Source organism: Manis javanica, chromosome 10 (genome assembly GCF_040802235.1).
Source record: "Manis javanica isolate MJ-LG chromosome 10, MJ_LKY, whole genome shotgun sequence".
Lineage (NCBI taxonomy): Eukaryota > Metazoa > Chordata > Mammalia > Pholidota > Manidae > Manis > Manis javanica.
The window spans coordinates 43,420,230-43,437,470 of record NC_133165.1 but is presented as its reverse complement, the minus strand read 5'-3'; the positions used below and the strand labels follow the sequence as shown (position 1 = coordinate 43,437,470).

The 17,241-nt window shown below is 42.1% G+C and overlaps 1 protein-coding gene across 5 annotated transcripts in view; it reads right to left on the bottom strand.

Moving 5' to 3' along the window:
- The window catches only part of SEPTIN14 (septin 14), a 234,356-nt gene that overhangs the window by 176,457 nt on the left and 40,658 nt on the right, over positions 1–17,241 (bottom strand). For 2 of the 5 annotated variants that reach the window (XM_037003112.2, XM_037003113.2), the window contains exon 1: positions 2,132–2,586. The exons of 1 other annotated variant lie outside the window; for it this stretch is intronic. In XM_037003112.2, coding sequence (XP_036859007.1) covers positions 2,132–2,413 — 282 coding nt within the window. In that variant the 5' untranslated portion in view covers positions 2,414–2,586. Of the gene's footprint in view, positions 1–1,843; positions 2,056–2,131; positions 2,591–17,241 lie in introns of those variants that run through there. 2 more of the 5 variants (XM_037003114.2, XM_073215253.1) reach the window with 2 other exon arrangements.

Genomic DNA, 17,241 nt, shown 5'->3' with positions numbered 1-17,241 from the left:
TCCAGGTCATCCTGACCAGTTCTCATATATTAATGGTTAGGAATCGCCCAGACCCTTTCCCCTTGGGTGCAATTCACTTGCAACAGGCAGGGACAGGGTAGGGTCTTAGTCGCCTCAACAAAAAAGCCTACAAAGAATCAAGCCTGAGACTCTGCAGATTCTTGCTGGTGACCTAGAGGAAGAGCTAATATTGCCACCCCCCCCCACCTTATGCATCCCCAAAGCACCCAGGCTTCCCAGTCCCAGATACCCTGCCTCTGTCAGCCTCCCTGCCAACTCTAGAACCAGTTAACCCACTCTCCCCCAGACCAGCAGCCATACTGCACACTCGACCAAGAGCAGGTGCCCTTTAGATGCCAGTGCAAGAACTGCAGGAGCCTGAAAGGTATAATAAATATGGGACCACTCAGCCCAGCCAGTTCATTTTTTACTATCAACCCTTCTCCACAACAGACACTCCATCAGAAAAGCCACAAGCCCTGGTTAATCTCATGAAATCCCTCTTCCAAATCCATCAGCTGACCAAAAAAAAACTGTCAACAGCTTCTCCACACCCTGTTCACAAGGAAGAGAGGAGGCAGCTGGGTCCTTGGTCAGTGTGCATGGGATGAAATTGCTGTCACTGAGGAGCACCCCAAGTGGGACTTCACCACCCCTGAGGGACAGCACTAGATATGCTGATATCAGGATGCCCTCCTCCAGGGGATCAAAGCTGGGTCCAAAAAGCCTATGAACACGACCAAAGTTTCTCCTGTCACTCAACAATCGGGAGAGTCTCCTGGGGACTATTATAAAACACAGTGTGAAGCTTATCACATCTACACCCCCTTCAATCCTGAGTCAGCAGAGAGCCAATAAATGGTCAACACCTCATTCATAGCTCAAGTCTCCCCAGACATCAGAAGAAAGCTCCAAAAACTTGAAGGCTTTGCCAGGATGAATACCACTCAGCTGATTAAAATGGCCAACAAAATATATCTAAACAGAGAAGTTCAGGCTGACAGAGAGGCTGAAAAAGAAATGAAGAAAAAGGCCAGCCTCCTGGAAGCTGCCCTAAAAGAAAGAGAGATGACCAAAAGGCAAAGAAAAGCCAACTACCAAGAGGGGGAGGCCTAGGACTCCCCCCAGCCAGGGACCAGTGTGCTTACAGTAAAGAGAAGGGGCATTAGAAGAGCAAATGCCCCAATCGAGGCAAAGCCCTGAAGTCCAGTCATTACCAGGAAGAGCCCCATGTGGAAAGGCTCACTGGCCTGGCAGGAACAGAATCAAACTGACAAGGACCCGGCTCTCTCACTTTTGGCCCCCATGAGCCCATGGTCAAAATGAAAGTGGGGAGCCAAAACATGAATTTTATGGTTGATAGGGGCAGAACACTCTGTGGTTTCCCTCCCTGTAGCCCCCTTCAGTGAAAAAGACTGGAACTGCTCTCGGAGCCACAAAGACAGCAGCAGTATCCCCTCTCACAAGAGGTGAGAGCAGGCATCAGGAACACTTGATCATACTCAGAGAGGTAGGAATTCTAATCAAGTGTCAGTCGCCCTGTAACACCCCACTTCTACCAGTCAAAAGGCCAGGAGGAAGGTACCGGCCTGTTCAAGACCTGAGAGCCATTAACAATGTGACTGTTTCTTTATGCCTGGTGGTCCCAAATCCATACACCCTCCTCAGCCAGATCCTGGAGTCTGCCAAATGGTTCATTGGCTCAGACTTAAAGATGTCTTTTTCTGCCTCCAGCTGGCCCCCCAAAGCCAGCTTTTGTATGCCTTTGAATATACTGAACTGGATACGGGGCGGCAGATGCAGTTGACATGGGTGCGGCTTCCACAAGAGTTCAAGAACTCACCCACTCTCTTTGGAGAAGCATTGGCTGCAGACCTTGCCAGCTTTCTGAGGGATGCCACATGCTGCACCATCCTATAGTATGTAGATGACCTCCTCCTTGCCAGTGACACTCAGGAAAATTGTGCAAAAGGCACAAAGGCCCTCCTGCAACTCCTGTCAGACTCAGGATACTGAGCCTCATAGAAAAAAGCACAAATCTTCCAGCAGTGAGTCTGGTACTTGGGCTTCCTCCTCACCCAGGGAGAAAGGGCACTAGGGCCAGAGAGGAAAAAGGTCATGAACTCCTTACCGCAGCTCCAGATGAAGAAGGGCATACAAGAGTTCCTGGGGGCCACCAGGTTCTACAGAATCTGGATTCCTGGATTGTCAGCAATGGCAAGACTCCTCTACAGCCTCCTTGGGGGGGGCCATACTGAAAGCCCCCTGCCTGGACAAAAGAGGCAAGAACCACCTTCCCTGGAAATAAAAGCTGCTTCAGAACAGGCACCAGCCCTAGGCCTGCCAGATATAAAAAAAGCCCTTCAATCTCTTCATACATAAAAAAGTAGCAATTCTGCATTGCGTAGAACATCAAAAGGAAAACAACCCTGTAACACAGGGGAGCCAACTAGCAGATACAGCAGCTAAAATAGTGGCCAATAAAAAAAATAGATAAAACTCCTTCCCTCACTATGGTCCTAACACCCCCAGTGAAGGCCCCTCCACCCAAGCACACTAGAAAAGAAAAGGACTGAGCCATAGCTGAAGGAGCCACCCTAACTAGAAAAAAAAAAAGCAATATTACATCAGCCAATTGCCAGCATTATGCTGAACAGTAAGTGAGCAGTGCATAACTTGTGCCGGAAATAACACTCGATCTGCACCACGACTCCCGGTCAATGTCCAAAGAGCAGGAATTACTCCCTTTGAAGACCTTGAGATAGACCTCACAGATGTCCAGCCAAGCAGAAGGCTCAGATAACTCTTAGTAAGAGTGTGTACATACTTTGGGTGGGTCAAAGTCTTGCCAATAAGACAAAACAAAGCCAAGAGGTAGTCAAAGTCCTCCTGAGAAAAATTGTGCCCCAGTTTAGCCTACCTTCTGTGATTCACAGTGACAGTGGACCAGCCTTTGTAGCAGATGCAGTAAATCTCTCAACATTACCTGAAAACTCCACACTGCATACAGGCCACAAAGTTCAGGGAAAGTGAAGCAAATGAATCACACCCTCAAGGGAACCCTAGCTAAGTTTTGCCAAGAAACTGGCCTCCCGTGGCTGGACCTGCTGCCCTTAGCTCTCCTTTGTGCTCACTGCACACCTGGAACTGAAGGCTTTTCCCCTTTTGAATTAGTGTGTGGACACCCTCCCTCATGTTAGGAAGCCTCCAGGGAACCTACACCAGCTAGGAAATAAGGGAGTAAAAGAACAGCTCCAAGCCTTAAGAACCACCCTAAATAAGCTGCAGCAATATACTGCAGAAAGAGCCCTGATATCCTTAGGGACCCCAGTACATTCCTTCCAGGCTGGGATCTAATTCTGGATCAAAGATTTAAAAAGGGACCTCCTCAAACCTCAGTAGACTGGCCCTCACAATGTTGTTCTAACCACTCCTCCTGCCCTAAAAGTTGCAAGCATCACTCCGGGGGTCCATTATTCCAAAGTGAAAAATACCCATAATCCAGATGAGAAATATACATCAGAGGAAAGCACAGGCAGACCTCCAGAATCCTCTCTGCCTCCGCATCTAATGATTCTCCTCTGACTCATACCCTCTGCGTGCTGTGGATACTGGCCCTTGCTGGAGTGCTATCTTTCATTATGGGCATTGAACTCTCTGACTATTCCTCAAAAGTTGCCCTTCTTATTGTCTATTGGATAATCACAGGTTGTTTTGCTGTGCTTACCTGTTTCTCCTAACTATACTGAAGCCTCAGCCTGCATCTCCCCACTATCACTCTGTAATGTTATTTTTATACCTTCTTTCCCATCCCTTCCTCCCCCTCACTCCTGGGAAACCTCAGTGTGGTTGCATAAAGTTAGACAAATAGGGGACCGGGTTCAGTGCCTACACCTACATGCCAGCTAAATGTTACGATAACAACAGTACCACCCTTTGCCTTAAAGACAGGAAAGGTACTGAACTAAAACAATAAATAAATGAGACTCAGACTGTGCAATTAGGGGAGAAAAGAGATAGACTGTCTGCTGGACCTACCTCACCCACATTGGAATGTCTGATAGGGGGGAGTCCAGAACCAAGCACAAAGGGACAGGGATGAAAAGGTCAAGCAGGCCCTAAAGGCACTAACTAAAGAGCCAGTATACTACAAAATATTGACCTCTCAATTTTTTCCATAATAGATTAAGCAGTTTAGTATAACTACTGGGACTGCCTTCAGTACCTTGAGTGTCCTCAGCTCCCACTGCACAAAGTTGGTAGAGAGCTGTGCTAAAGAAGTGCGCCAAAGGAGGACTGGGATGGGGGGCAGTTGGGCTTAGATGTCCCTCCACTCCTTTCTAATTTTAATTGGCCCTTGTAAAAGGTGCCCATCGCCTCCAATTGTGCAAGACCCCTCTAACATTTGCACCTTCTGAGCTGCAAATGTTAAAATAGAATCCATGGCTAACAACTCTTTTAACTGGCCTTGCTGGCCCAGCAGTTTTGTTGCTCCTTGAACTGTTAGTGAGACCCTGCATCTTTAACTAGCTCATTATCATGGAACGCATTTCCTCCATACAACTCATGTATATGCAGAGCTGTTATGACCCTATCATAAACCAAGGAGATGATGCCCCTGAAAATGAAGTCTTTAAAGGGGCATCAGAGGGGAAAGTGATAGGGAAAAATTTACAAGAACATAAATCTAGTCCAGGTGGCTCCCTTTTGCTGCTCTTCTTAGCAAAGACAACAGAAACTCCCTTAACTTCCTTCTCCTCTTCACTCTGTTAGGGTCTAGGACTCCAGGGTTTCCCAGAGAACAAGACACATGGACATGGAGATGAAAATCCAAGCAAAGTCTTTATTCAGCCAGCAAGCTTGGGTCGACAGCACCTCCCCTGACATGCAGGCCGAGTCCGAGCTGCCAACGACCAAGCAACTTTAGATATGGTTTATATGGGATTTCTACAGTCATTGCACCTGAGCCTGCACATTACCCCAACCAATGAATTTGAAACACATTCTATACTTTGGCCAATATAATTGGAACAGGGATACACCAGGTGCCTGACCTTTGCACAAGCATTCCTATGTGACTTATCACGAGTTTCGACCCCAGGGGTTCATTTACTTCTAGTTATCTAACTTAGGGTAGGGTCCAGGAATGTTAGCCTCACTAGTTTCTGGCTTCTAGTTATCTAACTTAGGGCAGGGCCCAGGAATGTTAGCCTCACGTAGTTTCTATGAAAACTGGGTGGCTCAGCCCTGTTCCCTGCATTCCTCTACAACTCCCCTCTCTGCCAGGCACTTACTCTCTATCCTCACTCCCTAAACTTACTCCCCCTTGCATGCTCATTTGCTGTGCACTTAGAAATGCTGCACATACGGAAGCAGAAAGATATATATTATTCCCCTTGCCTTGTTCGGGGCTCAGGCTTTGGGAGGTTACTCCCCTCTGAGCCTGCCAGCATGAAATAAACCTCAACACTCCAAGACTTCTGAATGCTCTTGGTTTTTCCATCAATGATCCAGTCCAGGATTTTCCAGTATTTTCTGTAACACTGATGAACCAAAAAGTTCTGCCCAGGACTCAGTCCTTTTTCTGGCTAGCATGTGTAAAGGCTCGAGGAATCATTTTATTCAGAAATCTCGGTCTCTAGAATTTTTTATTTGTCATTCAATTCCAATTTGTGCTTTTAGAAGATGACATTAATACATGGGTAAATTCTGAGTTCCTCTCTACTTATGAGAACACTGATCCATATAATCTGGAGATTATTATGAAGTAACAGTAATAGATTTGGACACTCCACTTTCCTCTCTAGCCTAGACTCCATTTTGACAGGCTTCTCATTGTTTAAACTGTAGCTCAGGGAGCTACCCAATTAAAGTTCTTTGGAGCCCATTATGTTTTCAGGGTATAGCAAGAAACCTTGGCTTCATTAGTCTCATGTTCTCATCCACAGAGAAAATAGAGCAAGTATGAATTTTCATAGCATTGTTCGGCAGGAAAATAGATATGAGTGGGTTGGAAAGAGAACAAGGTCAGTAAAGCCCCTAGAAAGGACTCAGTTAACCAGTTAAAACTAGAAAGCCACAAAAGACTCAAGAGTTAAAGTTAGTTAAAGCTCAAAAGGTCAAGAGCTACTTGACCTTGAATGTTTGAATATTCCCCAGATAAAGAGTGGTACCTGAGCACATCCCATGTCTTCATTGTGTCAATTAGATCATTGTAAGATTTATTCTAGCCTACTAAAAGGCCCACCTGTAAACAGCATAATAAAGACAGTGAGATGCCACCTTAAAGCCAAAATTGCATTTTGAAAAAAAAACTGAGGAAGTTTAAGGAGAAAGATTCTTAACATACTCTTTAACAAACAAATAACTCTGCCCACCTTGAAGGAAGGTCACACAGTCTTGATTGATATGTTCCCAAACCAGGAAGCTGCTATCCTGGGAGGGGACCAGAGCAGTAAATTTCTTGTGTTAAGCTAATTTTGCAGAATTACCTAGAGGACTGATAAGAAACATAATGTCTCATCAAAGGTACTTGAGACAAGTCCACATCCCTAGCCCTTTGTCACCTTCCTGGAAATTCCTTACAAGAGGGAACCCCCAATCTTTCAGTGTGCTCCTCTCTCTGAGGTTGCCCACACTTTCTAAGTGTATAATCTTTTAATCTTAAACACCCTCTCCAAGCTTTCAGGGTGCTCCTGTCTCTCTGAGGTTGCCTGCACTTTCTCTCTAAGTAACTTGAAATAAAATTTTTACTCTGCTTCACTACTGTCTCTGCCCTTCAATTCTTTGTTGCAGTGGGGACAAGAACAAAAAAAAAACACACAACACCCCTCCCCAAACATATTCATCACTATGACTAACAAATGTCTTCTTGAGGCAGGGACCATGGGTTTAGTCTCTGGAAAATGCAAGGTAGGATATTTACCGTCAGAGCAATGTAACTGCATGCAAGGAAATCCCCTACCAAAACTCTGTGTTAAACATTAAGCTCTAGAGTCATTCTTCAGTGAGATCAGGCAGTATTCCCTAGATATAGAGGAGATTCACATGTTTTTATTACACTAATCATTTGCAATCATGTGTAAGATTCACTTTAGCATAATAAAAGGCCCAGGCCTATATGCTGCCTTTCTTTCTTCAGACCTGATGAGGTGATTTACAAACTGGGAAACTAATCTAGCATGAAGGCCCAGCTGTAAACAACATAGCAAAAGGCAGGAAACCACCTTAAAGATAAGATTTCATTTTAACACCCAGGAAATTAAGAAGTAAGATTCCTAACTTACTCCTTAGCAACAGTACCTCAGCCCACCTTAGGGGCTGGGCAGGCAGCCTTGTTTGATACGATCCTAGACCAAGACACCTGGGGAGAAATCAGAGCAGTAATTTCTTGTGTTAAGTTAATTCTGAATATTCAAGGACCACTTAACAAGTCCACACCCTAAGCATTTTTCCCCACATTCCCCAAAATCCTCAACTGACTATAAAACCCATAGACAATGCACCACTATGGGCTCTCTTATCCCCTCCTGGTGTGATCCAGGAGCTCTGTCCTCTCACTGTAACTCCCCCCCAAAAAAACCTCTCCCTGGTTCTTCCTTGGGTGTTTGCTAAGTTCATTCTTTGACTCCTTAAACAAAAACCCCAGCATCGTTCTGATGGGCAAAAATTATTTCTTATATTATTCATTTTTTTTTTTAGGAGAGCAAAGTACAGGCTTTTATTTAGAAATAAAGTAAGAGAATAGAGCTCCTGGCTCACTCCAGGAGGGGACAAGAGAGTCCCATATTATTCATTTTTTAAATGCTACTATCTATGTAGAAAAGTTAAATATTTCAGATTTTACTAATTTGGAATTTGTGGCTATTCAAATCTTGTTCTTTAATTCACCTTTTCACCATCTAGAAACAAAGCAAATTAAGAAGAAAGCAAGGTGGGCATATAAAAATATAAGGTTTAACCTACTATTAAAAAAAGTATTTCATGTGTATTTACATGGAACTGAAGTGGTATGTGTAAGATAAATTCTAGCCCAAATAAGCAGTAAATGAGAGGCAACAAAGGGTCAGGCAGTTTATTTTAGCACAATTCCTGGGTGATATTCCCCAGTCTGGCCATCACAGGTTAGGGAAGTCATGCTCAGCAGGGCAGGCAGCGAGTTTTTAAAGAGGGTAGGGGGAGGCAGAGCTTATATTTACAGCGGCGTGAGGATTGGCTAGCCTAAGGCACATTTTTCATGGTGGGAGGGGGCAGCAGCCAGGGACTTTGGCACATCATCAGTGTCTGATTTGCTCACCCCTAACTCTGGTGCTTCCAACCTTACATTCTAGCCTTTTTGTTATAATGGGCGCCAACTCGATCTGGCTGCTTCATGCTGACAGGGGGCACAGTAAAGGGTATATTTAGGTTTTTATCACTGGTCAGTTGAGAGGGCCTCAGGAGGTTGGTGCTTTTATTCTGGGTTTCATTTCTATTACTGTTTGCAGTTTTGTGGCTTCTAGGCAAGACAGAACAAATTGTGTTATTAGCTTAAGTAGTAACATCTGGAGTTGGATTTTCCATTCTGGAAGGATAAAATTGATGAGATTAAGAATGCATGGTACAATATGAGAGCTAGAAATAGTAAAACATTAATTGAAATGATAGGAGAAAACTAAAACCTCTGGGAAATCATAGCCAGATATTTTGAAGAAGTAGAATTCTGAATCTAGTTGATCTCTCAATGACTAGTACTAGGATTTAGTATGGATAAGGCTGCATTATTGAAAAAATACTTTTGTCTAAAATCACCCTCATTTTTATTAGAAGTAACCAGGTTAAGAAAATACTTAACACTTGGCTCTATTATTTGCATAAGGGCAGCAAGAAGAGCAATTGATTACATAGGCTCTTTTAAATGTGCTTTCCTGGGGAGGTGGAGCCAAGATGGAGGCGTGAGTAGAGCAGCGGAAATCTCCTCCCCAAACCACATGTGTCTATGAAAATATAAAAAGACAACTCTTCCTAAAATAGAGACCAGAGGACACAGGACAACATCCAGACCACATCCACACCTGCGAGAAGGCAGCGCCTCGTGAAGGGGGTAAGATACAAGACCCAGACCCACGGGACCAGAGCGCCCTTCCCCAGAACTCCTGGAGGGAGGGAGAGGAGTCAGAGCGGAGAAGGAGAGGGAGCCCAGGACTGCTGAACACCCAGCCCCAGCCATCTGGACAAGAGTGCAGACACAGTGCATGCGTGGGGTCCTGGATACTAGGGAAACAGGGCAGCAGGACTGGTGAGCAGGTGCCTGAGGCCGATGCCGGAGAACAAAGAAATGGGAGTGGCCATTTTTTTTTCCTTTTTTATTTTGGCGAGCTCTTTTTGGAAGTCTTCAAGGGACAGGGACCCCAATACTAGGGAAACAGGGCAGCAAGAACAGTGAACGGGTGCCTGAGGCCGGTGCCTGAGGACAAAGAAAATCGTGCGTTTTACTTTTTTTTCTTATTTATTTAATTTTTTTTCTTTTGTTTTGGGTTGGCAAGCGCTTTTTGGAAGTCTTAAAGGAGCAGGGCAGGACACTTAGTTGAGAGGCACGGAATCTGGGGATGTCTGCGCACTCTAACCTCCTGGGCAGCAGGGAGCACAGAGGACGCTTGTGGAGATAAATAGCCTCCCAACCGCTCCCCCTCAAATGGGGCTTCACCATTTTGGAGCAGCAGCCCGAGCCAGGCCATGCCCACAGCAAGAGTGGAGATAAACTCCATAGCAGCTGGGCAGGAAGCAGAAGCCCTGTCTGTGTGCCCCTGTCTGCACTCAGCTTCCCAGCACAAGCCACTAGAGGTTGCTGTTCTCCCAGGAGAGGAAGGCCACAAACCAACAAGAAGGAAAGTTCTTCCAGCCATCACTCGTACCAGCTCTGCAAACTATCTCTATCACCATGATAAGGCAAAACTACAGGCAGACAAAGATCACAGAGTCAACACCTGAGAAGGAGACAGACCTAACCAGTCAGTCTTCCTGAAAAAGAATTCAAAATAAAAATCATGAACATGCTGATGGAGATGCAGAGAAAAATGCAAGAGCAATGGGATGAAGTCCGGAGGGAGATCACAGATGCAAGGAAGGAGATTACAGAAGTGAAACAAACCCTGGAAGGTTTTATAAGCAGAGTGGATAAGATGCAAGAGGCCATTGAAGGAATAGAAACCAGAGAACAGGAACGTATAGAAGCTGACATAGAGAGAGATAAAAGGATCTCCAGGAATGAAACAATACTAAGAGAACTGTGTGACCAATCCAAAAGGAACAATATCCATATTATAGGGGTACCAGAGGAAGAAGAGAGAGGAAAAAGGATAGAAAGTGTCTTTGAAGAAATAATTGCTGAAAACTTCCCCAAACTGGGGGAGGAAATAATCAAAAAGACCATGGAAATACACAGAACCCCCAACAGAAAGGATTCAAGGAGGACAACAGCAAGACACATAATAATTAAAATGGCAAGGATCAAGGACAAGGAAAGAGTTTTAAAGGCAGCTAGCGAGAAAAAGGTCACCTATAAAGGAAAACCCATCAGGCTATCATCAGACTTCTCGACAGAAACCCTACAGGCCAGAAGAGAATGGCATGTTATATTTAAAACAAAGAAACAGAAGGGCCTTGAACCAAGGATACTGTATCCAGCATGATTATCATTTAAATATGATGGTGGGATTAAACAATTCCCAGACAAGCAAAAGCTGAGGGAATTTTCTGCCCACAAACCATCTCTACAGGGCATCTTACAGGGACTTCTCTAGATGGGAGCACTCCTAAAAAGAGCACAGAACAAAACACCCAACATATGAAGAAAGGAGGAGGAGGAATAAGAAGGGAGAGAAGAAAAGAATCTCCAGACAGTGTATATAACAGCTCAATAAGCAAGCTAAGTTAGGCAGTAAGATACTAAAGAGGCTAACCTTGAACTTTTGGTAACCACGAATTTAAAGCCTGCAATCGCAATAAGTACATACCGCTCAATAGTCACCCAAAATGTAAATAGACTTAATGCATCAATCAAAAGATACAGAGTAATAGAATGGATAAAAAAGCAAGACCCATGTATATGCAGCTTACAAGAAACTCACCTCAAAACCAAAGACATGTACAGACTAAAAGTCAAGGGATGGAAAAAGATATTTTATGCAATCTACAGGGAGAAAAAAAGCAGGTGTTGCAACACTAGTATCAGATACAATAGACTTCAAAACAAAGAAAGTAACAAGAGATAAAAAAGGACACTACATAGTGGTAAAGGGCCCAGTCCAACAAGTGGATATAATCATTCTAAATATATATGCACCCAACAAAGGAGCAACAGCATATGTGAAACAAATACGAACAGAATTAAAGGGGGAAATAGAGTGCAATGCATTCATTTTAGGAGACTTCAACACATCACTCACCCCAAAGGATAGATCCACCAGGCAGAAAATAAGAAAGGACACAGAGGCACTGAACAACACACTAGAACAGATGTACCTAATAGACATCTATAGAACTCTACATCCAAAAGCAGCAGGATATACATTCTTCTCAAGGGCACATGGACCATTCTCCAGAATAGACCACATACTAGCTCACAAAAATAGCCTCAGTAAATTCCAAAATATTGAAATTCTTCCAACCAATTTTTCAGATCACAAGGGTACAGAACTAGAAATAAATTCTACAAAGAAAACAAAAAGTCTCACAAACACATGGAGGCTTAACAACATGCTTCTAAATAATCAATGGGTCAACAAACAAATCAAAATACAGATCAAGGAATATATAGAAACAAATAACAACAACACAAAGCCCCAACTTCTGTGGAACGCAGCAAAAGTGGTCTTAAGAGGAAAGTGTACAGAGATCCAGGCACACTTGAAGAAGGAAGAACAATCCTAAATGAACAGCCTAACATCACAATTATTGAAACTGGAAAAAGAAGAACAAATGAGGCCGAAAGTCAGCAGAAGGAGGGACATAATAAAGATCAGAGAAGAAATAAACAAAATTGAGAAAAATAAAACAATAGCAAAAATTAACTAAACCAAGAACTGGTTACATGAGAAAATAAACAAAATAGATAAGCCCCTAGCCAAACTTATTAAGAGAAAAAGAGCATCAATACAAATCAACAGAATCAGAAATGAGAATGGAAAAATCACGACAGACTCCACAGACATACAAAGAATTATTAAAGACTACTATGAAAACCTATATGCCAACAAGCTGGAAAACCTGGAAGAAATGGACAACTTCCTAGAAAAATACAACCTTCCAAGACTGACCAAGGAAGAAACACAAAAGTTAAACAAACCAATTACGAGCAAATAAATTGAAACGGTAATCAAAAAACAACCCAACAAAGCCACCGGGCCAGACGGATTTGCCTGGGAATTTTATCAGACACACAGAGAAGATATTATACCCATTCTCCTTAAACTTTTCCAAAAAATAGAAGAGGAGGGAATACTCCCAAACTCATTCTATGAAGCCAACATCACCCTAATACCAAAACCAGGCAAAGACCCCAACAAAAAAGAAAATTACAGACCAATATCCCTGATGAATGTAGATGCAAAAATACTTAATAAATTATTAGCAAACATAATTCAACAGTATATCAATACAATCATACACCATGACCAAGTGGGATACATCCCAGGGATGCAAGGATGGTACAACATTAAAAAATCCATCAACATCATCCACCACATCAACAAAAAGATAGACAAAAACCACATGATCATCTTCATAGATGCTGAACAAGCATTTGACAAAATTCAACATTCATTCATGATAAAAACTCTCAGCAGAATGAGAATAGAGGGCAAGTACCTCAACAAAATAAAGGCCATATATGATAAACCTACAGCCAACATTATACTGAACAGTGAGAAGCTGAAAGCTTTTCCTCTGAGATCGGGAACTAGACAGGGATGCCCATTCTCCCCACTGTTATTTAACATAGCACTGGAGGTCCTGGCCATGGCAATTAGACAAAACAAGGAAATACAAGGAATCCAGATTGGTAAGGAAGAAGTTAAACTGTCACTATTTGCAAATGATATGATATTGTACATAAAATACCCTAAAGACTCCACTCCAAAACTACTAGAACTGATATCAGAATACAGCAAAGGTGCAGGATACAAAATTGACACACAGAAATCTGTAGCTTCCCTATACACTAACAATGAACCAATAGAAAGAGAAATCAGGAAAACAATTCCATTCACAATTGCATCAAAAAGAATAAAATACCTAGGAATAAACCTAACCAAAGAAGTGAAAGACCTATACCCTGAAAACTACAAGTCACTCTTAAGAGAAATGAAAGGGGACACTAACAAATGAAAATTCATCCCATGCTCATGGCTAGGAAGAATTAAAATCGTCAAATTGGCCATACTGCCCAAAGCAATATACCGATTTAATGCAATCCCTATCAAATTACCAGAAACATTGTTCAATGAACTGGAACAAATAATTCAAAAATTCATATGGAAACACCAAACACCCCGAATAGCCAAAGCAATCCTGAGAAAGAAGAATAAAGTAGGGGGGATCTCACTCCCCAACTTCAAGTTCTACTACAAAGCCATAGTAATCAAGACAATTTGGTACTGGCACAAGAGCAGAGCCACAGACCAGTGGAATAGATTAGAGACTCCAGACATTAACCCAAACATATATGGTCAATTAATATTTGATAAAGGAGCGATGGACATACAATGGTGAAATTTTGGTCTCTTCAACATATGGTGCTGGCAAAACTGGACAGCTACATGTAGGAGAAAGAAACTGAACCATTGTCTAACGCCATACAGAAAAGTAAATTCAAAATGGATCAAAGACCTGAATGTAAGTCATGAAACCATAAAACTCTTAGAAAAAAACATAGGCAAAAACCTTTTAGATATAAACATGAGTGACCTCTTCTTGAACATATCTCCGTGGGCAAGGAAAACAACAGCAAAAATGAACAAGTGAACCTATATCAAGCTGATAAGCTTCTGTACAGCAAAAGACACCATCAATAGAACAAAAAGGAACCTTACAGTATGGGAAAATATATTTGTAAATGACAGATCCAAGAAAGGCTTGACATACAAAATATGTAAAGAGCTCACATGCCTCAACAAACAAAAAACAAATAATCCAATTAAAAAATGGGCAGAGGAACTGAACAGACTCCAAAACTGAACAGTTCTCCAAAAAAGAAATACAGATGGCCAACAGACACATGAAAACATGCTCCACATCACTAATTATCAGAGAAATGCAAATTAAAACTACAATGATGTATCACCTCACACCAGAATGGATGGCTGCCATTCAAAAGACAAACAACAACAAATGTTGGCGAGGCTGTGGAGAAAGGGGAACCCTCCTACACTTCCGGTGGGAATGTAAATTAGTTCAACCATTGTGGAAAGCAGTACAGAGGTTCATCAAAATGCTCAAAACAGACCTACCATTTGACCCAGGAATTCCACTCCTAGGAATTTACCCTAAGAATGCAGCAATTAAGTTTGAGAAAGACAGATGCACCCCCATGTTTATTGCAGCACTATTTATAATAGCCAAGAATTGGAAGCAACCTAAATGTCCATCAGTAGATGAATGAATAAAGAAGATGTGATACATATACACAATGGAATACTACTCAGCCATAAGAAGAGGGCAAATCCTACCATTTGCAGCAACATAGATGGAGCTGGATGGTATTATTCTCAGTGAAATAAGCCAAGCGGAGAAAGAGAAATACCAAATGATTTCACTCATCTGTGGAGTGTAAGAACAAAGGAAAAACTGAAGAAACAAACAGCAGTGGAATCACAGAACCCAAGAATGGACTAACAGGTACCAAAGGGAAAGGGATGAAAGGGATAGGGGAGGATGGGTAGGTAGGGAGGTATAAGGGGGTGGGAAGAAGAAGGGGGGTATTAAGATTAACATGCATAAGGCGGGTGGGAGAAAGGGGAGGGCTATACAACACAGAGAAGACAAGTAGTGATTCTACATTTTGCTATGCTGATGGACAGTGACTGTAAAGTGGTTTATAGGTGAAACCTGGTATAGGGGAGAGCCTAGTAAACATAATATTCTTCAAGTAAGTGTAGATTAATGATAAAAAAAGAAAGAAAGAAAGAAAAGAGGAATTACTCCCTGATAGGATAAAGCTAACTGTAAATCAACGATTAATGCCTGCTTTAAATATCCTTAATTTTGATCACTTAAAGAGTGTCAGATGATCGGCTACGGAGGTACATTTTTCTGATAATATTCCTTTCTCTTAAAAAAAAAAAGCAGTTCCTGTGTGGTGACTTCCAAGGAGTTCTACACAATGGTATAAAGGGTATATCAAAGTGTGGGCAGAGGGTCTGTTTGTGTTTATACAGAGGATCAAAGCCTAATTTGGCTACCCAGAAAATGAACTGAGATACGATATGAAGAAGAACTTCCAACATCAGCACTCTCTGGAAGACTCATACCAGAAGATGATCATCAAAAAACCTCAACAAAGATCCAGGTGCTGCTACAGCTGTAGCTGCATTCATCCCACCAGTTCCTGGACTTGCCATGGGAATGAAGAAGGAGATATCTAAGCTGGTCTGTGCATACAGTAAAACAACAAATTTGACTGGATCTATACTGTTGGAACTCAACCAAGAATTAGGAGAAGTGCATGTTGTAGTGCTCCAAAATCTTACAACTACAGACTATCTCCTGTTAAAAGAACATACGGGATGTGAACAGTTCCCAGAATGGGTTGCTTTAATTTGTCTGATTTCTCTCAGACTGTTCAAGTACAGTTGGACAATATCCATCATATCATAGACTAATTTTCACAAATGCCTAGGGTGCCTAAATGGTTTTCTTGGCTTCACTGGAGATGGCTGGTAATTATAGATTTGCTTTGTTTATGTCACCGTATTCCTATTATGTTAATATGTGTGCGCAAGTTAGTAGTTTAAAACCTATACATACTTAAGGTACTCTACAAGAAGATATGTCAAAGAAATAATCATTCCTCCCATGTTTTCTTCCATATGCTACCTCTATAGCTTTTCTTCTTCCTTCCTAATTACAACCCTTAAATAGAATTCGTGCCTCATATCGAATTTACCAAGTATCATAATTCTTCCAGGTGGTAAAGATACCTCGAGACAAGTGCTGGGCATAGAAGCCACAGGGCATAAATCTGCAAAGAAGTAAAAAGCTAACCTTTTCAAACAATATGGCTTCTCTCTCACTTACCAAGTTTACATTTCCTTGTATGGCCCCGGAAGATGACTGGTTAGCCAGAGATGGGTAAGATTCCTCAAGGGAGGAACAACCTAAGACAGGCACAGATGCAGGGGTCCATCAGGTGAGAAATTGGGGATCAACAGAGGTGAGGCTCAGAACCTCATCCCCCCTGCTTTGAGAGAAATCTTCTGCATCCGTGGATGTTTTCTGCCCTTGTCTAGCTTGGATTAATACTTAGTCCATAGGCACACACCTGATCATCTACATTTGCCCTCTTACAGCACTAAACTATGTCTTCTACCTTTATCTTGCATCTACCTACCACTTCAGCATTTTATTAAACATAAAAATAATAATAAGAAGAAAGGGAGAAATGTGGGATCAACATATAAATCAAGTATAAAAATCAAACGAATATTCATATTTGACCTGATTGTTTATAGTTCATAATGCGTGATCAAAACCAAATGTTTCTGTGATGAATGCCCTTGTACTCTTCACCAAGTAAGAATTTATTCACTATGTAAGAATTTGTTCCCCATGTAAGAACTTGTTCGTTATGCTTCACAAGATTGGAGACTGATGAGAATTAGGCTTGAGATGGATTAATGATTGTATATTGAGCATTGAGCCCCCTATACTGAATTTTATTGTTGTTAACAACCATTTGATCAATAAATATGAGAGATGCCCTCTCAAAAAAAAAAAAAAGCAGTTCCTGTGTGGTGACCTCCAATGAGTTCTACACAATGGTATAAAGGGCATATCAAAGTGAGGGCAAAGGGTCTGTTTGTGTTTATACAGAAGATCAAAGCCTAATTTGGCTACCCAGAAAATGAACTAAGATACGATATGAATAAGAACTTCCAACATCAGCACTCTCTGGAAGAGTCATACCAGAAGATGATCATCAAAAAAACCTCAACAAAGATCCAGGCGATGCTGCAGTTATAGCTGCACTCATCCCACCAGTTCCTG